This window comes from Petromyzon marinus, chromosome 69 (genome assembly GCF_048934315.1).
Source record: "Petromyzon marinus isolate PM22_M1 ecotype Great Lakes invasive population chromosome 69, UKy_Petmar_22M1.pri1.0, whole genome shotgun sequence".
Taxonomy (NCBI): Eukaryota; Metazoa; Chordata; class Hyperoartia; order Petromyzontiformes; family Petromyzontidae; genus Petromyzon; species Petromyzon marinus.
The window spans coordinates 4765584-4789022 of record NC_133735.1 but is presented as its reverse complement, the minus strand read 5'-3'; the positions used below and the strand labels follow the sequence as shown (position 1 = coordinate 4789022).

Below are 23439 nucleotides of genomic sequence, written 5' to 3'. Positions count from 1 at the left end.
GGAGGGAGACCCACGTGGTGAACAGGGAGAAAGAGACAGGGAGAGAGAGAGACAGGGAGAGAGACAGGGAGACAGGGAGAGAGACAGGGAGAGACAGACAGGGAAGGAGGGAGACCCACGTGGTGAACAGGGAGAGAGAGACAGAGAGACAGGGAGAGAGACGGGGAGACAGGGAGAGACACAGGGAGAGACAGACAGGGAAGGAGGGAGACCCACGTGGTGAACAGGGAGAGAGAGACAGAGAGACAGGGAGAGAGACAGGGAGACAGGGAGAGAGACAGAGAGAGAGACAGACAGGGAAGGAGGGAGACCCACGTGGTGAACAGGGAGTCGTAGTTTTGCTTCAACAGGTCCCGCTCCTGCTCCAGGTCTCGGATTTGCTCCCTCAGCTGAGCACAGCAACAGCAGTAGCACAGTGTTAGTAGCACAGTGTTAGTAGTAGTAGCACAGTGTTAGTAGTAGCACAGTGTTAGTAGCACAGTGTTAGTAGTAGTACAGTGTTAGTAGTAGTAGTAGTAGCACAGTGTTAGTAGTAGTAGTACAGTGGTAGTAGTAGCACAGTGTTAGTAGTAGTACAGTGTTAGTAGTAGCACAGTGGTAGTAGTAGCACAGTGTTAGTAGCACAGTGTTAGTAGTAGTAGTACAGTGTTAGTAGTAGCACAGTGTTAGTAGTAGCACAGTGTTAGTAGTAGTAGCACAGTGTTAGTAGTAGTACAGTGTTAGTAGTAGTACAGTGTTAGTAGTAGTACAGTGTTAGTAGCACAGTGTTAGTAGTAGTAGCACAGTGTTAGTAGTAGTAGTAGTAGTACAGTGTTAGTAGTAGTAGCACAGTGTTAGTAGTAGTAGCACAGTGTTAGTAGTAGTAGCACAGTGTTAGTAGTAGTACAGTGTTAGTAGTAGTACAGTGTTAGTAGCACAGTGTTAGTAGTAGTAGCACAGTGTTAGTAGTAGTAGTACAGTGTTAGTAGTAGTAGCACAGTGTTAGTAGCACAGTGTTAGTAATAGTAGCACAGTGTTAGTAGTAGTAGCACAGTGTTAGTAGTAGTAGCACAGTGTTAGTAGTAGCACAGTGGTAGTAGTAGTAGTACAGTGTTAGTAGTAGTAGCACAGTGTTAGTAGTAGCACAGTGGTAGTAGTAGTAGTACAGTGTTAGTAGTAGCACAGTGTTAGTAGTAGTACAGTGTTAGTAGTAACACAGTGTTAGTAGTAGTAGCACAGTGTTGGTAGCACAGTGTTAGAAGTAGTAGCACAGTGGTAGTGAGTAGTTTGGTGGGTTGATGGCTGGGTGACTGGTTGGGTGACTGGTTGGGTGACTGACTGGCTGGGTGACTGGCTGGGTGACTGGCTGGGTGTCTGACTGGCTGGGTGACTGGCTGGGTGACTGTTTGGGTGACTGGTTGGGTGACTGACTGGCTGGGTGTCTGACTGGCTGGGTGACTGGCTGGGTGACTGTTTGGGTGACTGGTTGGGTGACTGACTGGTTGGGTGACTGACTGGCTGGGTGTCTGACTGGTTGGGTGACTGACTGGTTGACTGGCTGGCTGGGTGACTGGATGACTGACTGGCTGGGTGTCTGACTGGTTGAGTGACTGACTGGTTGGGTGACTGACTGGTTGACTGGCTGGCTGGGTGACTGGGTGACTGACTGTCTGGGTGTCTGACTGGCTGTGTGACTGACTGGCTGGGTGACTGACCGTCTGGGTGTCTGACTGGCTGGGTGACTGTCTGGGTGACTGACTGGTTGGGTGACTGTCTGGGTGACTGACTGGTTGGGTGACTGAATGGCTGGGTGTCTGACTGTCTGGGTGACTGACTGTCTGGGTGTCTGACTGTCTGGGTGACTAACTGTCTGGGTGACTGACTGGCTGGGTGTCTGACTGTCTGGGTGACTGACTTTCTGGGTGACTGACTGTCTGGCTGGGTGACTGACTGTCTGGGTGACTGACTGTCTGGGTGACTGACTGTCTGGCTGGGTGTCTGACTGTCTGGGTGACTGACTGTCTGGTTGACTGACTGTCTGGGTGTCTGACTGACTGGTTGACTGACTGACTGGCTGGGTGTCTGACTGTATGGGTGACTGACTGGCTGGGTGTCTGACTGGCTGGGTGTCTGACTGACTGGGTGTCTGACTGACTGACTGGTTGACTGACTGTCTGTGTGTCTGACTGACTGTCTGGGTGTCTGACTGACTGACTGGTTGACTGACTGTCTGTGTGTTTGACTGACTGTCTGGGTGTCTGACTGTCTGGGTGTCTGACTGTCTGACTGACTGTCTGTGTGTCTGACTGTCTGGGCGACCGCCCCAGGGCTCCCCTCACCTGCACGGTGTCCCGCTGTTGTGCGTTGCTGGTGCTCAGCTGGCGCTGCAGGGCGAGGCAGCGCGCCTTCTCCTGTTGCAGCTGACTGTCTGAGTGACTGACTGTCTGGGTGACTGTCTGGGTGTCTGACTGACTATCTGGGTGACTGACTGTCTGGGTGTCTGACTGACTGGGTGTCTGACTGTCTGGGTGACTGTCTGGGTGTCTGACTGACTATCTGGGTGTCTGACTGTCTGGGTGTCTGACTGACTAGGTGTCTGACTGTCTGGGTGTCTGACTGACTGGGTGTCTGACTGTCTGGGTGTCTGACTGACTGGGTGTCTGACTGTCTGGGTGTCTGACTGACTGGGTGTCTGACTGTCTGGGTGTCTGACTGACTGGGTGCCTGACTGTCTGGGTGTCTGACTGTCTGGGTGTCTGACTGTCTGGGTGTCTGACTGACTGGGTGTCTGACTGACTGGGTGTCTGACTGTCTGGGTGTCTGACTGACTGGGTGTCTGACTGTCTGGGTGTCTGACTGACTGGGTGACTGTCTGTGTGTCTGACTGAGCGACCGCCCCAGGGCTCCCCCCACCTGCACGGCGTCACGCTGTTGTGCGTTGCTGGTGCTCAGCTGGCGCTGCAGGGCGAGGCAGCGCGCCTTCTCCTGCTGCAGCTGACTGTCTGGGTGACTGACTGGCTGGGTGACTGACTGACTGGGTGACTGACTGTCTGGGTGTCTGACTGACTGTCTGGGTGTCTGACTGTCTGGGTGTCTGACTGGCTGGGTGACTGTCTGGGTGTCTGACTGTCTGTGTGACTGACTGTCTGGGTGTCTGACTGTGTGTCTGACCGAGCGACCGCCCCAGGGCTCCCCCCACCTGCACGGCGTCACGCTGTTGTGCGTTGCTGGCGCTCAGCTGGCGCTGCAGGGCGAGGCAGCGCGCCTTCTCCTGTTGCAGCTGACTGTCTGGGTGACTGACTGGCTGGGTAACTGACTGTCTGGCTGGGTGACTGACTGTCTGGGTGTCTGACTGACTGTCTGGGTGTCTGACTGACTGTCTGGGTGACTGACTGTCTGGTTGACTGACTGTCTGTGTGTCTGACTGACTGTCTGGGTGTCTGACTGTCTGACTGACTGTCTGTGTGTCTGACTGTCTGGGCGACCGCCCCAGGGCTCCTCTCACCTGCACGGCGTCACGCTGTTGTGCGTTGCTGGTGCTCAGCTGGCGCTGCAGGGCGAGGCAGCGCGCCTTCTCCTGCTGCAGCTGACTGTCTGGGTGTCTGACTGTGTGTCTGACTGACTGTCTGTGTGTCTGACTGTCTGGGCGACCTCCCCAGGGCTCTCTCCCCCACCTGCACGGCGTCACGCTGTTGTGCGTTGCTGGTGCTCAGCTGGCGCTGCAGGGCGAGGCATCGCGCCTTCTCCTGCTGCAGCTCGCCGTGCGACAACTCCAGCTGAGCCAGCAGAGCCTCCTGGCTCTCGTGCAGACGCCGAGACCGCTGCGGAGTCGCGTACACGCACGTGGCTCAGGTGATCATCATGATCATGATCGTCGTCATCATGATGACGATCATCATGATGATGATGATCTTTCGATTTAAAGCTTTCGTGACTGCAAGGATTCATCTTCTTTGGTTCTTTCAGTAAAGTCACCACCACGTAGAATTGAGAATAAAATAATAAATTGATGAAATAAAATAACACGATAATATTCTCACGACACTCACAGAGAGTCAGAGACCCATAGACACTCACAGAGAGTGAGAGACCCATAGACACTCACAGAGAGTCAGAGACCCATAGACACTCACAGAGAGTCAGAGACCCATAGACTCTCACGGAGAGTCAGAGACCCATAGACACTCACAGAGAGTCAGAGACCCATAGACACTCACAGAGAGTCAGAGACCCACAGACACTCACAGAGAGTCAGAGACCCATAGACACTCACAGAGAGTCAGAGACCCATAGACACTCACAGAGAGTGAGAGACCCATAGACACTCACGGAGAGTCAGAGACCCATAGACACTCACAGAGAGTCAGAGACCCATAGACACTCACAGAGAGTGAGAGACCCATAGACACTCACAGAGAGTCAGAGACCCATAGACACTCACAGAGAGTCAGAGACCCATAGACACTCACAGAGAGTCAGAGACCCATAGACACTCACAGAGAGTCAGAGACCCATAGACACTCACAGAGAGTCAGAGACCCATAGACACTCACAGAGGCTCAGAGACCCATAGACACTCACAGAGAGTCAGAGACCCATAGACACTCACAGAGAGTCAGAGACCCATAGACACTCACAGAGAGTCAGAGACCCATAGACACTCACAGAGAGTCAGAGACTCACAGACACTCACAGAGAGTCAGAGACCCATAGACACTCACAGAGTCAGAGACCCATAGACACTCACAGAGAGTCAGAGACCCATAGACACTCACAGAGAGTCAGAGACCCATAGACACTCACAGAGAGTGAGAGACCCATAGACACTCACAGAGAGTCAGAGACCCATAGACACTCACAGAGAGTCAGAGACCCATAGACACTCACAGAGAGTCAGAGACCCATAGACACTCACATAGAGTCAGAGACCCATAGACACTCACAGAGAGTCAGAGACCCATAGACACTCACAGAGAGTCAGAGACCCATAGACACTCACAGAGAGTCAGAGACCCATAGACACTCACAGAGAGTGAGAGACCCATAGACACTCACAGAGAGTCAGAGACCCATAGACACTCACAGAGAGTCAGAGACCCATAGACACTCACAGAGAGTCAGAGACCCATAGACACTCACAGAGAGTCAGAGACCCATAGACACTCACATAGAGTCAGAGACCCATAGACACTCACAGAGAGTCAGAGACCCATAGACACTCACAGAGAGTCAGAGACCCATAGACACTCACAGAGAGTGAGAGACCCATAGACACTCACGGAGAGTCAGAGACCCATAGACACTCACAGAGAGTCAGAGACCCATAGACACTCACAGAGAGTCAGAGACCCATAGACACTCACAGAGAGTCAGAGACCCATAGACACTCACAGAGAGTCAGAGACCCATAGACACTCACAGAGAGTCAGAGACCCATAGACACTCACAGAGAGTCAGAGACCCATAGACACTCACAGAGAGTCAGAGACCCATAGACACTCACAGAGGCTCAGAGACCCATAGACACTCACAGAGAGTCAGAGACCCATAGACACTCACAGAGAGTCAGAGACCCATAGACACTCACAGAGAGTCAGAGACCCATAGACACTCACAGAGAGTCAGAGACCCATAGACACTCACAGAGAATCAGAGACGCATAGACACTCACAGAGAGTCAGAGACCCATAGACACTCACAGAGGCAGAGACTCACAGACACTCACAGAGAGTCAGAGACCCATAGAGACTCACAGAGAGTCGGAGACCCATAGACACTCACAGAGAGTCAGAGACCCATAGACACTCACAGAGAGTCAGAGACCCATAGACACTCACAGAGAGTCAGAGACCCATAGACACTCACAGAGAGTCAGAGACCCATAGACTGCATATGGCAGTAATATGACATTGTTGTTATTCTTCTTTGGTTCTTTCGGTAAAGTCACCACGTAGAATGAGAATAAAATAATAAATTGATCAAATAAAATAACGCAATAATATTCTCACGATGTTTCGGGCCACAACACAAGCGGCCTTCATCAGGTGGAGGGACGAGACTGTCACACGAGCCCGATCACTCGAGCGCTGTCCTACCAGACAGTCTCTCTGTGAGTGTCTATGGGTCTCTGACTCTCCGTGAGTGTCTATGGGTCTCTGACTCTCTGTGAGTCTCTATGGGTCTCTGACTCTCTGTGAGTGTCTATGGGTCTCTGACTCTCTGTGAGTGTCTATGGGTCTCTGACTCTCTGTGAGTGTCTATGGGTCTCTGACTCTCTGTGAGTGTCTATGGGTCTCTGACTCTCTGTGAGTGTCTATGGGTCTCTGACTCTCTGTGAGTGTCTATGGGTCTCCGACTCTCTGTGAGTCTCTATGGGTCTCTGACTCTCTGTGAGTGTCTATGGGTCTCTGACTCTCTGTGAGTGTCTATGGGTCTCTGACTCTCTGTGAGTGTCTATGGGTCTCTGACTCTCTGTGAGTGTCTATGGGTCTCTGACTCTCCGTGAGTGTCTATGGTGCCAGTAGTGTAGTGCCGGTAGTGCGGCGCCGGTGCCGGTAGTGCGGTGCTGGTGGTGCCATGCCTCCTGTAGCTCTACGAACTTCCCCTCGATGGCGGCGAGCGCCACTCCCTTGTCTGCAAGCTCCTTCTGCAGGCGGATGAGACCCACGCTCTCTCGTATAGAGCTCCTACACACACAGATACACACACACACGGATATATATACACACACACAGAGAGATACACAAACAGAGAGATACACACACAGATATATATACACACAGAGATATACACACACACAGAGATACACACACAGACACACACACAGATATATATACACACAGAGATACACACAACAACAACCGCCATTCGCCACTAAGTGGCGGTGACGTCACCACGACGCTTGTGCCAGCCCATGTGCACCCTGAGGCCACGTGAAGTGTCGAACGCCCGCTGGCAGGAGGTCACGGGGCAGACCCAGGTGCCACGGGTCGACTGACTGAGATGACTGGCTGATGCACCACCTGTGCCCCCTACTGTGCCAACCTGCTGTGCTTTAGCCACCCGGCGCTCCGCTCGTTGTTGTGAGCGTCGCTCCTCCGCCCTCCGTTGCTGTTGGAGGGCGACTGCCTCCAACTGCCCAATAGCGTCCTTCACGAGCCTCCTCCACAGAGGCCGATCTTGACACCGCTGGTACCAGTCATCGGCAAGTCCACTCAGGTCCACGTCCTCTTGTACCACATCACTCCATCTCTTCTCTAGCCCGTGCCGCGCCCGCTTAGCCCCCTCGATCCGGCCGAACAAAAGCTGTTTCGGCATGCGGTGGGTGGGCATGCGGGCTACATGACCCAGCCATCGCAGCCTTGCCTGCCGGAGGAGCTCACCGATGGGACCCTGCCCAGATCTTTCAAGGATTTGTGAGCTCCTCACACAATCCAGTCTGGTTAAACCCAGGATGGATCGTAGGCAGGCCAGCCTAAATGTTTCTAACCAGCGAAGATGTTCCATTAGGGGGGTCCACGTTTCGCAAGCGTAGAGAAGGGAGGGAATGACCGTGGCCGAGAAGACCTGAAGCTTAGTGCGGAGCGACAGACCAGGTAGCTTCCACACAGCATTACGCAACCAATGAAAAGATATTGCCGCTCGACTGATTCGGAGTGAAACCTCTGCTGTTAAACTGGAGCCGGTCATAAGCACACTCCCCAGGTATGGGAAACTCTCCACTCTCTCCACAACTGCCCCATCACCGATTGGGAGTTGTGGGGGTGGAGTGTCCGATGGTACAAAATACCCAGGCAGGTGCTTAGTTATGGTGGGGCTGATGGTAAGGCCCCATCTCTTAGTAGCACACTCCAGTCTCAACAGCAGCGTCTCCAACTCCTCCTCTGAATGAGCAGCTATTACCAAACCATCGGCATACATAACGTGGTTGAGCAATAGGGAGCCATCCCTTGGCTGCACCCGGGCATCGATCAGCCTCCCATTATATCTGTACCACATGGAGATTCCTCCGGTACAGCTATGAGATGATCTCCCAAGCGAAATGCTGAGGGAGAGTGGCGTTTGTGCACAGACTGCCCAATATGACATCATAACAACAGTCTGGACCACTGGACAGGTTCCGCAGGATTGGAAAGATGCCCTGGTGGTCCCCCTCTTTAAGAAGGGGGACCGCACAGACTGTAACAACACACACACAGACACACACACACAGACACACAGACACACATACAGACACACACACAGACACACGCACACAGACACACACACAGACACACACACACACAGACACACACAGACACACAGACACACACAGACACACACACAGACACACACACACAGACACACACACACAGACACACAGACACACGCACACAGACACACACACACAGACACACACACACAGACACACACACACAGACACACACACACACAGACACACACACACAGACACACACACAGACACACACAGACACACACACAGACACACACAGACACACACACAGACACACACAGACACACACAGACACACACAGACACACACACACAGACACACACACACAGACACACACACAGACACAGACACACACAGACACACACACAGACACACACACACAGACACACACAGACACACACACACACACAGACACACACAGACACACACACAGACACACACACAGACACACACACAGACACACACAGACACACACACAGACATACACACACAGACACACACAGACACACAGACACACACACACACTGACACACACACACACAGACACACACACACACACAGACACACACACACACACAGACACACACACAGACACACACACACACTGACACACACACACACAGACACACACACACACAGACACACACAGACACACACACAGACACACACACAGACACACACACACACACAGACACACACACACACTGACACACACACAGACACACAGACACACACACAGACACACACACACAGACACACAGACACACACAGACACACACACAGACACACACAGACACACACAGACACACACACACAGACACAGACACACACAGACACACACAGACACACACACAGACACACACAGACACACACACACAGACACACACAGACACACACACACACAGACACACACAGACACACACAGACACACACACAGACACACACAGACACACACAGACACACACACAGACATACACACACAGACACACACACACACAGACACACAGACACACACACACACTGACACACACACACACACACAGACACACACACACACACAGACACACACAGACACACACAGACACACACACAGACACACACACACACAGACACACACACACACTGACACACACACACACAGACACACAGACACACACACAGACACACACACACAGACACACAGACACACACACAGACACACACACAGACACACACACACACACAGACACACACACAGACAACAACAACAACAACCGCCATTCGCCACTAAGTGGCGGTGACGTCACCACGACGCTTGTGCCAGGCTATGTGCACCCTGAGGCCACGTGAAGTGTCGAACGCCCGCTGGCAGGAGGTCACGGGGCAGACCCAGGTGCCACGGGTCGACTGACTGAGATGACTGGCTGATGCACCACCTGTGCCCCCTACTGTGCCAACCTGCTGTGCTTTAGCCACCCGGCGCTCCGCTCGCTGTTGTGAGCGTCGCTCCTCCGCCCTCCGTTGTTGTTGGAGGGCGACTGCCTCCAACTGCCCAGTAGCATCCTTCACGAGCCTCCTCCACAGAGGCCGATCTTGACACCGCTGGTACCAGTCATCGGCAAGTCCACTCAGCTCCACGTCCTCCTGTACCACATCACTCCATCTCCTCTCTAGCCCGTGCCGCGCCCGCTTAGCCCCCTCAATCCGGCCAAACAAAAGCTGTTTCGGCATGCGGTGGCTGGGCATGCGGGCTACATGACCCAGCCATCGCAGCCTTGCCTGCCGGAGGAGCTCACCGATGGGACCCTGCCCAGATCTTTCAAGGATTTGTGAGCTCCTCACACAATCCAGTCTGGTTAAACCCAGGATGGATCGTAGGCAGGTCAGCCTAAATGTTTCTAACCGGCGAAGATGTTCCATTAGGGGGGTCCACGTTTCGCAAGCGTAGAGAAGGGAGGGAATGATCGTGGCCGAGAAGACCTGAAGCTTAGTGCGGAGCGACAGACCAGGTAGCTTCCACACAGCGTTACGCAACCGATGAAAAGATATTGCCGCTCGACTGATTCGGAGTGAGACCTCTGCTGTTAAACTGGAGCCAGTCATAAGCACACTGCCCAGGTATGGGAAACTCTCCACTCTCTCCACAACTGCCCCATCACCGATTGGGAGTTGTGGGGGTGGAGTGTCCAATGGTACAAAATACCCAGGCAGGTGCTTAGTTTTGGTGGGGCTGATGGTAAGGCCCCACCTCTTAGTGGCACGCTCCAGTCTCAGCAGCAGCGTCTCCAACTCCTCCTCTGACTGAGCAGCTATTACCAAGTCATCAGCATACATAACGTGGTTGAGCAATAGGGAGCCATCCCTTGACCGCACCCGGGCATCGATTAGCCTCCCATTATATCTGTACCATATGGAGATTCCCCCGGTACAGCTATTGAAGGCTTCACGAACTACGTGGTCAAAATAGATGTTAAATAATGTGGGAGCCAGAGGACATCCCTGTCGCACCCCAAGGTGTACAGGGAATGGCTCTGACTCCCGGCCACGTAGTTTTACCCGGGCCCGCTCACCATCATGAAGGTCCTTAATGATCGTGAGCAGAGGGTCAGGTACTCCAAAAGCACGAAGAACGACCCAGAGCCCAGGCCTACTGATGGTATCATAGGCCTTGACCAGGTCAATAAAGCAGAGATGTAGGTCTTGTTGGAATTCCCTACACCTCTGCTGTAGCAGACGGACAGAAAATATGGCATCTGTGCAGGACCGCCCTTTCCTGAAACCGCATTGGGGCTCCGCAAGCCTCTCCTCAGCGTGCCTGGCAATGCGATGCTGAATAATCCTTGCCAGGACCTTTCCCGGCACACACAGACACACACACAGACACACACAGACACACACACACACACACAGACACACACACACACAGACACACAGACACACACACACAGACACACACACACACAGACACACACACAGACACACACAGACACACACACACACACAGACACACACACACACACAGACACACACACACAGACACACACACACACACACAGACACACACACACACACACAGACACACACACACACACAGACACACACACACACACAGACACACACACAGACACACACACACACAGACACACACACACACACAGACACACACACACACACAGACACACACATACACACACAGACACACACACAGACACACACACACACACACCGTTGTCCCGACGACTGCTGCTCCCGGAGGCGCAGCGTCGCCTCCCCGACCTCGGCCTCGCGTGCCCTCAGCTGGGCCTGGAGCCCGCCGTGGGCCTGGAGAGCCTCCCGCAGCTCCGCCTGCTGAGTCTCCACGACGTTCTCCCTGCGTCACCACGGCAACACCAAGGCGTCACCACGGCAACACCAAGGCGTCACCACGGCAACACCAAGGCGTCACCACGGCAACACCAAGGCGTCGCCACGGCAACACCAAGGCGTCGCCACGGCAACACCAAGGCATCGCCACGGCAACACCAAGGCGTCACCACGGCAACACCAAGGCGTCACCACGGCAACACCAAGGCGTCGCCGTGGTATAACGTGGTACAGAAACTAGTAGTAGTAGGCACGACTACTACTGCTACTACTAGCGTGTGAGTGAGAGACAGAGTGAGAGACAGAGTGAGAGACAGAGTGAGTGAGTGAGTGAGAGACAGAGTGAGTGAGAGAGTGAGCGAGAGACAGAGTGAGCGTGTGAGTGAGAGACAGAGTGAGAGACAGAGTGAGAGACAGAGTGAGCGAGAGACAGAGTGAGCGTGTGAGTGAGCGAGTGAGCGAGTGAAAGACAGAGTGAGTGAGCGAGTGAGTGAGAGACAGAGTAAGCAAGTGAGTGAGAGACAGAGTGAGTGAGAGAGTGAGAGACAGAGTGAGTGAGTGAGAGAGTGAGAGACAGAGTGAGTGAGAGACAGAGTGAGCGTGTGAGTGAAAGACAGAGTGAGTGAGAGACAGAGTGAGCGAGTGAGTGAGAACTGAGCGAGAGACAGAGTGAGCGAGTGAGTGAGCGAGTGAGTGAGCGTGAGAGTGAGAGACAGAGTGAGCGAGAGAGTGAGTGAGAGACAGAGTGAGTGAGAGACAGAGTGAGTGAGAGACAGAGTGAGCGAGTGAGTGAGCGTGTGAGCGAGAGACAGATTGAGTGAGTGAGAGAGAGAGAGTGAGCGAGTGAGTGAGCCTGTGAGCGAGAGAGTGAGCAAGTGAGTGAGTGAGAGACAGAGTGAGTGAGTGAGTGAGCGAGTGAGTGAGAGACAGAGTGAGCGAGTGAGTGAGAGACAGAGTGAGCGAGTGAGTGAGTGAGTGAGCGAGTGAGTGAGAGACAGAGTGAGCGAGTGAGCGAGAGAGTGAGTGAGAGACAGAGTGAGAGACAGAGTGAGTGAGCGTGTGAGAGAGAGACAGAGTGAGTGAGTGAGTGAGCAAGAGACAGAGTGAGCAAGTGAGTGAGAGACAGAGTGAGTGAGCGAGAGAGTGAGTGAGAGACAGAGTGAGAGACAGAGTGAGCAAGTGAGTGAGAGACAGAGCGAGTGAGTGAGCGAGAGACAGAGCGAGTGAGTGAGTGACAGACAGAGTGAGTGAGCGAGAGAGTGAGAGACAGAGTGAGTGAGTGAGAGACAGAGTGAGAGAGTGAGTGAGAGACAGAGTGAGTGGGTGAGTGAGAGACAGAGTGAGCAAGTGAGTGAGCGAGCATGGGATCGAGTGAGCGAGCGAGCGAGAGCTCGAGCGACTGAGCGAGCGAGTCCGCGTGTGTTGAGAACAAGTGAGTGAGCGTGTGAGTGAGTGAATGAGTGAGCGAGTGAGCGAGCAAGCGAGTGAGTGAGCGAGCGTGCGTGCGAGTAAGTGAGCGAGTGAACATTTAAGCGAGTGTGTGAGCGAGTGTGTGAGCACGTGAGAACATGAGCGAGTAAGTGAGCGAGTGAACATTTGAGCGAGTGTGTGAGCGCGTGAGAATATGAGCGAGCGTGCGAGCGTGCGAGGGAGCGTGCGAGCGAGTGAGCGAGTCCGCGTGAGTTGACAGCGAGACTCACAGATTGCGTATCTCCGCCCGGGCCTCCTCCAGAAGGCTGTGCCCGTAGCGTGGCAGCCCCGTCTGCGTAGCCCGCACCGCCACGTCCGGCTCCTGCAGGCGCATCCCTGCGGATAGGCGAGCATGTGTACAGGCAGCAGCACCAGCAGTAGCAGTAGCAGCAGCACAATCAGTAGCACCAGCAGTAGCAGAAGTACCAGCAGGTAGCACAATCTGTAGAACCAGCAGCAGCACCAGTAGCAGCAGCAGCACCAGGAGCATCACAAGCAGCAGCAGCATCAGCACTAGCAGTGGCAGCAGCGTGTAGGCCCTGGTGGGGGCCCAATTATTGCCTGGCATGGACCCGGTTATGGGCCTAGTGCAGGCCCTGGTAAGGACCCAGTTATGGGCTTAGAACAGGTCCTGGTAAGGGGACCCAGTTATGGGCCTAATGCAGGCCTTGGTAAGGGCCCGGTTATGGGCCTAATGCAGGTCCTGGTTAGAACCCGGTTATGGGCCTAGTGCAGGCCTTGGCAAGGGCCCGGTTATGGGCCTAGTGCAGGCCTTGGTAAGGACAGGGTTATGGGCCTAGTGCAGGTCCTGGTAAGGACCCGGTTATGGGCCTAGTGCAGGCCCCAGTTATGGGCCTAGTGCAGGTCCTGGTAAGAACCCGGTTATGGGCCTAGTGTAGGTCCTGGTTAGAACCCGGTTATGGGCCTAGTGCAGGCCTTGGCAAGGGCCCGGTTATGGGCCTAGTGCAGGCCCTAGTAAGAACCCGGTTATGGGCCTAGTGCAGGTTTTGGTGAGGGCCCCCCAAGGGCCTAGTGCAGGCCCTGGCGAGGGCCCCCCTTGGGCCTGTGCCGGGCGCACGGGAGAGCGAGCGAGCAAGAGCGAGCGAGCGAGAGAGAGGAGCGAACCTCCGCGTAGCTTTTCGTCGAGGGGCAAGCGGCCCTCGGTGCGGCGCAGGCCCGAGTCGACGCGCGGCGCCACGCGGCCGAAGGGCGACGCCCGGCGGCCCTGCGCCAGCAGCTGCTGCCGGGCGGCGGACAGCCGCTGCCTGAGGCCCTCGTTGTGGCGCTCGAGCTCACGCACCTTGACGGTCGGGGCGGGGGGGCGGCGGAGACACGGGGCGGGTCGCTGTGGGTCTCTGTGGGTCTCTGTGGGTCTCTGCTGTGTGATGAGTCTATGGGTCTCTGCTGTGTTGATGAGTCTATGGGTCTCTGCTGTGTGATGAGTCTATGGGTCTCTGCTGTGTGATGAGTCTATGGGTCTCTGCTGTGTGATGAGTCTATGGCTCTCTGCTGTGTGATGAGTCTATGGGTCTCTGCTGTGTGATGAGTCTATGGCTCTCTGCTGTGTGATGAGTCTATGGCTCTCTGCTGTGTGATGAGTCTATGGGTCTCTGCTGTGTGATGAGTCTATGGGTCTCTGCTGTGTGATGAGTCTATGGGTCTCTGCTGTGTGATGAGTCTATGGGTCTCTGTGTGTGATGAGTCTATGGCTCTCTGCTGTGTGATGAGTCTATGGGTCTCTGCTGTGTGATGAGTCTATGGGTCTCCGCTGTGTGATGAGTCTGTGGGTCTCTGAGTGTCCCACCTTGGCCTGAGAGTCCTCCAGCATCTCCTCCATCTCGATGTCGCGGCCCGAGCGTGGCCGGACACCGGCGCCACCGCCGGCGACGTTGGCGAGGTCGGCGGTTCCCTCGTGGTTTTTTCGGTCACTCAGCAGACGCATCAGCTTGGTCGCCATCCTGCGGGCGGGCGCCATCATCACCGTCACCACCGTCATCATCGTCATCATCGTCACCACCGTCACCATCGTCAACACCGTCACCATCATCAACACCGTCACCATCGCACCATCGTCACCATCGTCATCGCCATCATCACCGTCACCACCGTCACCACTGTCATCACCGTCACCACCGTCACCACCGTCACCACTGCCGCCACCGCCGCCATCGTCACCACCGTCACCATCGTCGCCACCGCCGCCATAGTCACCACCATCATCATCGTCACCATAGTCACCACCGTCATCATCGTCACCACCGTCACCACCGTCACCACCGTCACCACTGTCACCATAGTCACCACCATCACCACCGTAACCACCTTCACCACCGTCACCATAGTCACCACCGTCACCACCGTAACCACCTTCACCACCGTCACCACCGTCACCATAGTCACCACCGTCACCACCGTCACCATAGTCACCACCGTCACCACCGTCACCAGTGTGTGTACGTGTGTGTGTGTACGTGTGTGTGTGTACGTCCGTGTGTGTGTACTTGCGTGTGTGTGTACGTGCGTGTGTGTGTACGTGTGTGTGTGTGTACGTGTGTGTGTACGTGTGTGTGTGTGTGTGTACGTGTGTGTGTGTGTACGTGTGTGTGTGTACGTGTGTGTGTGTGTGTGTACGTGTGAGTGTGTGTGTGTACGTGTGTGTGTACGTGTGTGTGTGTGTACGTGTGTGTACGTGTGTGTGTACGTGTGTGTGTGTACGTGTGTGTGTGTGTGTACGTGTGTGTGTGTGTACGTGTGTATGTGTACGTGTGTGTGCGTGTGTATGTGTGTGTGTGCGTGTGTGTGTACCCGTGTGTGTGTGTGCGTCACCGCTTGATCTTGTCCTCCTGGCTCCGTGCGTGTGTGTGTGTGTGTACGTGCGTGTGTGTACGTGTGTGTGTGTATCCGTGTGTATGTGTGTGTACGTGTGTGTGTGTGCGTGTGTGTACGTGTGTGTGTGTGTGTACGTGTGTGTGTGTGTATGTGTATGTGTGTGTACGTGTGTGTGTGTGTACATGTGTGTGTGTGTACGTGTGTGTGTACGTGTGTGTGTGTGTACGTGTGTGTGTGTGTACGTGTGTGTGTGTGTACGTGTGTGTGTGTGTGTGTACGTGTGTGTGTACGTGTGTGTGTGTGTGTACGTGTGTGTGTGTGTGTACGTGTGTGTGTGTACGTGTGTGTGTGTGTGTACGTGTGTGTGTACGTGTGTATGTGTGTGTGTGTGTACGTGTGTGTGTGTGTGTACGTGCGTGTGTGTGTGTACGTGTGTGTGTGTACCCGTGTGTGTGTGTGCGTCACCGCTTGATCTTGTCCTCCTGGCTCCGTGCGTGCTGCTTCAGGAGGCGGTGCTCCTCGTGCTGACGCAGGAAGCGGTCCTCCAGCTCGGCCCGGCTCACACGTGACACCGCCTGGCGCTCACGCACGTCCCAGCCTGCACCACCACCGTCGTCATCATCACCACCACCACCACCATCGTCATCATCACCACCACCATCGTCATCATCAACACCACCACCACCATCGTCATCATCACCACCATCACGTGACACCGCCTGGCGCTCACGCACGTCCCAGCCTGCACCACCACCATCACCACCACCATCATCACCACCACCATCGTCATCATCATCACCGTCATCATCATCATAAACACCACCGTCACCACCGTCACCACCGTCATCACCACCGTCATCACCACCGCCACCGTCATCATCAACACCATCACGTGACACCGCCTGGCGCTCACGCACGTCCCAGCCTGCACCACCACCATCACCACCATCGTCATAAACACCACCATCGTCATCATCAACACCATCATCGTCATCATCAACACCACCATCGTCATCATCAACACCACCACGTGACACCGCCTGGCGCTCACGCACGTCCCAGCCTGCACCACCACCATCACCACCATCGTCATAAACACCACCATCGTCATCATCAACACCATCATCGTCATCATCAACACCACCATCGTCATCATCAACACCACCACGTGACACCGCCTGGCGCTCACGCACGTCCCAGCCTGCACCACCACCATCATCACCACCATCATCACCACCACCATCGTCATCATCGTCATCACCACCACCACCACCATCGTCATCATCAACACCCATCACGTGACACCGCCTGGCGCTCACGCACGTCCAAGCCTGCACCACCACCGTCGTCATCATCACCACCACCACCACCATCGTCATCACCACCACCACCATCGTCATCATCAACACCACCACCGTCGTCATCATCATCATCACCATCACCACCACCACCACCACCATCGTCATCACCACCACCACCATCGTCATCATCAACACCACCACCGTCGTCATCATCATCATCACCATCACCACCACCACCACCACCATCGTCATCACCACCACCACCATCGTCATCATCAACACCGCTACCATCATCAACACCATCACGTGACACCGCCTGGCGCTCACGCACGTGCCAGCCTGCACCACCACCGTCGTCATCATCATCGTCATCACCGCCGTCATCACCACTGCCATCGTCATCATCAACACTGTCATCACCACTGTCACCATCGTCACCACCATCATCACCACCATCATCACCACCACCGTTATCATCACCACTGTCACCATCGTCATCACTACTACCACCACCAACACCGTCACCGTCATCACCACCGTCATCATCACCGCCACCGTCATCATCAACACCATCACGTGACACCGCCTGGCGCTCACGCACGTCCCAACCTGCACCACCACCGTCGTCATCATCATAAACACCACCGTCATCATCAACACCACCGTCATCATCATCATAAACACCACCGTCACCACCGTCACCACCGTCATCACCACCGTCATCACCACCGCCACCGTCATCATCAACACCATCACGTGACACCGCCTGGCGCTCACGCACGTCCCAGCCTGCGCCGTCACCACCATCGTCATCACCATCACCGTCATCACCACCATCATCATCAACACCACCGTCACCACCGTCATCACCACCGCCACCGTCATCATCATCACCACCGCCATCATCACCATCAACACCGCCACCTCCATCCCCACCATCACCACCGCCATCATCACCATCACCACCGTCTGAAGGAGTGAGTGAGTCTGAGTGAGTGAGTGTCAGTGAGTGAGTCTGAGTGAGTCAGTGGGTGAGTGAGTGGGTGGGTGAGTTGAGTGAGTGGGTGAGTGAGTGGGTGGCTGTGTGAGTGAGTGGGTGGGTGAGTGGGTGAATGAGTGAGTGAGTGAGTCAGTGAGTGGGTGAGTGAATGAGTGAGTGGGTGGGTGAGTGGGTGAGTGAATGAATGAGTGTGAGTGAGCGAGTGAGTGAGTCTGAGTGACTGTGAGTGAGTGTCAGTGACTGTGAGTGAGTGAGTAAATGAGTGAGTGTGAGTGAATGAGTGAGTGTGAGTGAGTCTGAGTGTCAGTGAGTGAGTGTAAGTGAGTGAGTCTGAGTGAGTGAGTCTGAGTGAGTGAGTGTGAGTGAGTGTGAGTGAACGAGTGAGTGTGAGTGAATGAGTGAGTGTTAGTGAGTGAGTGAATGAGTGAGTCTGAGTGAATGAGTGAGTGTGAGTGAGTGAGTGAATGAGTGAGTCTGAGTGAATGAGTGAGTGTGAGTGAATGTGAGTGAATGAGTGAGTGTGAGTGAGTGAGTGAATGAGTGAGTCTGAGTGAATGAGTGAGTGTGAGTGAGTGAATGTGAGTGAGTGTGAGTGAATGAATGAGTGAGTGTGAGTGAATGTGAGTGAATGAGTGAGTGTGAGTGAGTGAGTCTGAGTGAATCTGAGTGAGTGAGTGAGTCTGAATGAGTGAGTGTGAGTGAATGAGTGAGTAGAAGTGAGTCTGAGTGAATGAGTGAGTGTGAGTGAGTGAATGAATGAATGTGAGTGAGTGTGAGTGAATGAATGAGTGTGAGTGAATGAGTGAGTGTGAGTGAATGTGAGTGAGTAGAAGTGAGTCTGAGTGAATGAGTGAGTGTGAGTGAGTGAATGAATGAATGTGAGTGAGTGTGAGTGAATGAATGAGTGTGAGTGAATGAGTGAGTGTGAGTGAATGTGAGTGAATGAGTGAGTGTGAGTGAATGAGTGAGTGTGAGTGAATGTGAGTGAATGAGTGAGTGTGAGTGAGTGAGTCTGAGTGAATCTGAGTGAGTGAGTGAGTCTGAATGAGTGAGTGTGAGTGAATGAGTGAGTATGAGTGAGTCTGAGTGAATGAGTGAGTGTGAGTGAGTGAATGTGAGTGAGTGTGAGTGAATGAATGAGTGAGTGTGAGTGAATGTGAGTGAATGAGTGAGTGTGAGTGAGTGAGTCTGAGTGAATCTGAGTGAGTGAGTGAGTCTGAATGAGTGAGTGTGAGTGAATGAGTGAGTAGAAGTGAGTCTGGGTGAATGAGTGAGTGTGAGTGAGTGAATGAATTAATGTGAGTGAGTGTGAGTGAATGAATGAGTGTGAGTGAATGAGTGAGTGTGAGTGAATGTGAGTGAATGAGTGAGTGTGAGTGAGTGAGTCTGAGTGAATCTGAGTGAGTGAGTGAGTCTGAATGAGTGAGTGTGAGTGAATGAGTGAGTATGAGTGAGTCTGAGTGAATGAGTGAGTGTGAGTGAGTGAATGAATGAGTGTGAGTGAGTGTGAGTGAATGAATGAGTGTGAGTGAATGAGTGAGTGTGAGTGAGTATGAATGAGTGAGTGTGAGTGAGTGAGTCTGAGTGAATGAGTGAGTGTGAGTGAATGAATGAGTGTGAGTGAATGAATGAGTGTGAGTGAATGAGTGAGTATGAATGAGTGAGTGTGAGTGAATGAGTGAGTATGAATGAGTGAGTGTGAGTGAATGAGTCTGAGTGAGTGAATGAATGACTCTGAGTGAGTGAATGAATGAGTGTGAGTGAATGAATGAGTGTGAGTGAATGAATGAGTGTGAGTGAATGAGTGAGTCTGAGTGAATCTGAGTGAGTCTGAATGAGTGAATGTGAGTGAACGAGTGAGTGTGAGTGAGTGAGTGAATGAGTGTGAGTGAATGAATGAGTGTGAGTGAATGAATGAGTGTGAGTGAATGAGTGGGTCTGAGTGAATCTGAGTGAGTCTGAATGAGTGAATGTGAGTGAACGAGTGAGTGTGAGTGAGTGAGTGAATGAGTGTGAGTGAATGAATGAGTGTGAGTGAGATCACCACCACCGCCCTCACCTGGCTGAGTGGTGGTGATGGGGGCGCCGTCGCTGGCGCTGAGGCCGAGTGAGTCTGAGTGAGTGTGAGTGAATGAGTGTGAGTGAATGAGTGTGAGTGAATGAGTGTGAGTGAATGAATGAGTGAGTGTGAGTGAGTGTGAGTGAATGAATGAATGAGTGTGAGTGAATGAGTGAGTGTGAGTGAGTGAGTATGAATGAGTGAGTGTGAGTGAATGAGTCTGAGTGAGTGAATGAATGAGTGTGAGTGAGTGAGTATGAATGAGTGAGTGTGAGTGAATGAGTCTGTGTGAGTGAATGAATGAGTGTGAGTGAGTGAGTATGAATGAGTGAGTGTGAGTGAATGAGTCTGTGTGAGTGAATGAATGAGTGTGAGTGAGTGAATGAGTGTGAGTGAATGAATGAGTGTGAGTGAGATCACCACCACCGCCCTCACCTGGCTGAGCGGTGGTGATGGCGGCGCCGTCGCTGGCACTGAGGCCGAGTGAGTCTGAGTGAGTGTGAGTGAATGAGTGTGAGTGAATGAGTATGAATGAGTGAGTGTGAGTGAATGAGTCTGTGTGAGTGAATGAATGAGTGTGAGTGAGATCACCACCACCGCCCTCACCTGGCTGAGTGGTGGTGATGGGGGCGCCGTCGCTGGCACTGAGGCCGATGTCCCTGACGGGGAGGTCGTAGGCCGTCTCGTCTGCCATGCTGCTGCAGCTGCTGCAGCTGCTGGCGCTGCTGCAGCTGCTGGCGCTGCTGCAGCTGCTGGCGCTGCTGCAGCTGCTGGCACTGCTGTAGCTGTTGGCGCTGGCGCTGCTGTAGCTGTAGCTCCTGTAGCTACAGCTGGCGCTGCCGCTGCAGCTGCAGCTGCTGCTGGCGTTGCTGTAGTTGCTGGTGCTGTAGCTGCTGCTGCTAGCGCTCCTGCAGCAGCTGGCACTGCTGCTGCCGCTGTAGCTGCTGGCGCTGCTGGAGCTGCAGCTGTAGCTCCTGTAGCTGCTGGTGCTGCTGCAGCTGCTGCAGCTGCTGGAGCTGCTGCAGCTGCTGGAGCTGCTGCAGCTGCTGGAGCTGCTGCAGCTGCTGGAGCTGCTGCAGCTGCTGGAGCTGCTGCAGCTGCTGGAGCTGCTGCAGCTGCTGGAGCTGCTGCAGCTGCTGGAGCTGCTGCAGCTGCTGGAGCTGCTGCAGCTGCTGGAGCTGCTGCAGCTGCTGGAGCTGCTGCAGCTGCTGGAGCTGCTGCAGCTGCTGGAGCTGCTGCAGCTGCTGGAGCCGCTAACGCCACTGCTGCTGCCGCTGCTGCTGCTGGCGTTGCTGTAGCTGCTGGTGCTGTAGCTGCTGCTGTAGCTGCTGGTGCTGTAGCTGCTGTAGCTGCTGCTGCAGCTGCTGGTGATGTCCGGAGCGGGGCCTGGACACCACCACGTGTACGGAGATCGCCGTCACCACCACGGTCGCAAACGTCACCGTCACCATCACCGTCACCATCAGTCACCACCACCACCGTCATCATCGTCACAGTCATCATCAACACTTTCATCACCACCACCAATATCCGCCATTCAGCACAAAGTGACGGTGATATCGCCACCGCGCCTGTGCCAGGCTAGGTGCACTTTGAGGCCGTCACGTTAATCATCGGGATGCTCGCTGGTGGCAGGTCACGGGGCAGACCCAGCAGGTGCCGTGGGTTGACTGCTGTGCCAGGCTAGGTGCAGGTCATGGAACAGACCCAGCAGGTGCCATGGGTTGACTGCTGTGCCAGGCTAGGTGCAGGAGGAGGAGGTCAGGGGACAGACCCTGCAGGTGCCGTGGGTTGACTGCTGTGCCAGGCTAGGTGCAGGAGGAGGTCTCGGGACAGACCCAGCAGGTGCCATGGGTTGACTGCTGTGCCAGGCTAGGTGCAGGAGGAGGAGGTCACGGGACAGACCCTGCAGGTGCCGTGGGTTGACTGCTGTGCCAGGCTAGGTGCAGGATGAGCTGTAAATCTCCTTTTGCCACGCGGTAAGAACGTCACGACGAACAACCATCACACAAAGCACAGTTATGAGTGCAAAGTGCAAGAAATGTAAACAAATGATCCCTGTAAGAGGCGCGCAGCAGATAAGACCACTCAACCATCCGACTGTCGTTATCAGCAGGCCAAAACCTTACTCAGATTATTATTATTAACTTATACTCCATCATTGTTGTGTTGTGTGTGTCTGTGTGGTTACGGTTAACGTCGCCCCGCTATTGAAGCAAGTTTGGTTAGTTTCTTTTTTAATTTAAATGTCTTATTATTCCGTTTCGACAGACCACGTTGCTAAGGGCCCCGAACCCCGCGAAAATGAAGCCTGCGGCCTTGCCTAGATTAACGCGCCGCCTCGCACGACACTCGCGCCCGCCGGGCCGCCCACGCCCACCGACCCCACCCCACCTCGTTGTACGCAGCGATCCGCGAACGCCCACGATCGACCTCCCACGACGAGGATGAGGAGGAGGATGAGGGAGAGATGGAGGAGGAGGTGGTTGAGAATGCGAATCCCGAAGGACGACCGCTGAGCCGAGAAACATCAAAAAAATACAAAAATACAACTCAGGCGACAGGCCCGTTGCTAAGGGGGGAGCAGGGAAGCCGTTGCTAAGGGAGGGAGGGGGTGGGGGTAGCGGGGGGCGGGGTGAGGGGGGTCTCTGCTGTGTGATGAGTCTATGGGTCTCTGCTGTGTGATGAGTCTATGGGTCTCTGCTGTGTGATGAGTCTATGGGTCTCTGTGATGAGTCTATGGGTCTCTGCCGTGTGATGAGTCTATGGGTCTCTGCCGCGCTATGAGTCTATGGGTCTCTGTTGTGTGATGAGTCTATGGGTCTGTTGTGTGATGAGTCTATGGGTCTCTATGATGAGTCTATGGGTCTCTGCTGTATGATGAGTCTATGGGTCTCTGCTGTGTGATGAGTCTATGGGTCTCTGCTGTGTGATGAGTCTATGGGTCTCTGCTGTGTGATGAGTCTATGGTTCTCTGCTGTGTGATGAGTCTATGGGTCTCTGCTGTGTGATGAGTCTATGGGTCTCTGCTGTGTGATGAGTCTATGGGTCTCTGCTGTGTGAAGAGTCTGTGGGTCTCTGCTGTGTGATGAGTCTATGGGTCTCTGCTGTGTGATGAGTCTATGGGTCTCTGCTGTGTGATGAGTCTATGGGTCTCTGCTGTGTGATGAGTCTATGGGTCTCTGCTGTGTGATGAGTCCATGGGTCTCTGCTGTGTGATGAGTCT

General features: G+C 54.1%; 2 protein-coding genes across 2 annotated transcripts in view; both read right to left on the bottom strand.

The window, feature by feature from the left end:
- LOC142906723 (protein fantom-like) overlaps positions 1–3714 on the bottom strand; it is a 37933-nt gene extending 34219 nt beyond the window's left edge. Inside the window, exons 1-3 of the mRNA XM_076055107.1 lie at positions 3678–3714; positions 2319–2455; positions 316–389 (exon numbers count right to left, since the gene is read on the bottom strand). Coding sequence (XP_075911222.1) covers positions 316–389; positions 2319–2455; positions 3678–3714 — 248 coding nt within the window. The remainder of the gene's footprint in view (positions 1–315; positions 390–2318; positions 2456–3677) is intronic.
- A 2372-nt stretch (positions 3715–6086) lies between these two features.
- Positions 6087–22743, bottom strand: LOC142906740 (protein fantom-like). The gene is made up of 8 exons (XM_076055147.1): positions 22608–22743; positions 20820–21599; positions 16319–16451; positions 14829–14982; positions 14150–14324; positions 13255–13360; positions 11418–11561; positions 6087–6665 (listed from the first exon to the last, which is right to left on the bottom strand). Exons 2-8 carry the CDS (start codon positions 20905–20907, stop codon positions 6461–6463), a joined length of 1005 nt encoding a protein of 334 aa, XP_075911262.1. The 5' UTR covers positions 20908–21599; positions 22608–22743; the 3' UTR covers positions 6087–6460.
- Between the last annotated feature and the right edge of the window lie 696 nt (positions 22744–23439).

What these genes read in the sequence shown, in the direction of transcription:
- LOC142906740 (XM_076055147.1), bottom strand. Translation starts at nt 20,907, where the DNA reads ATGGCAGACGAGACGGCCTACGACCTCCCCGTCAGGGACATCGGCCTC. An exon ending in CATCACCACCACTCAGCCAG is followed by an intron (nt 16,452 to 20,819) that starts GTGAGGGCGGTG and finishes GTGGTGGTGCAG; the next exon opens with GCTGGGACGTGCGTGAGCGC. An exon ending in CAGCAGTCGTCGGGACAACG is followed by an intron (nt 6,666 to 11,417) that starts GTGTGTGTGTGT and finishes CTGTGTGTGTAG; the next exon opens with GAGCTCTATACGAGAGAGCG.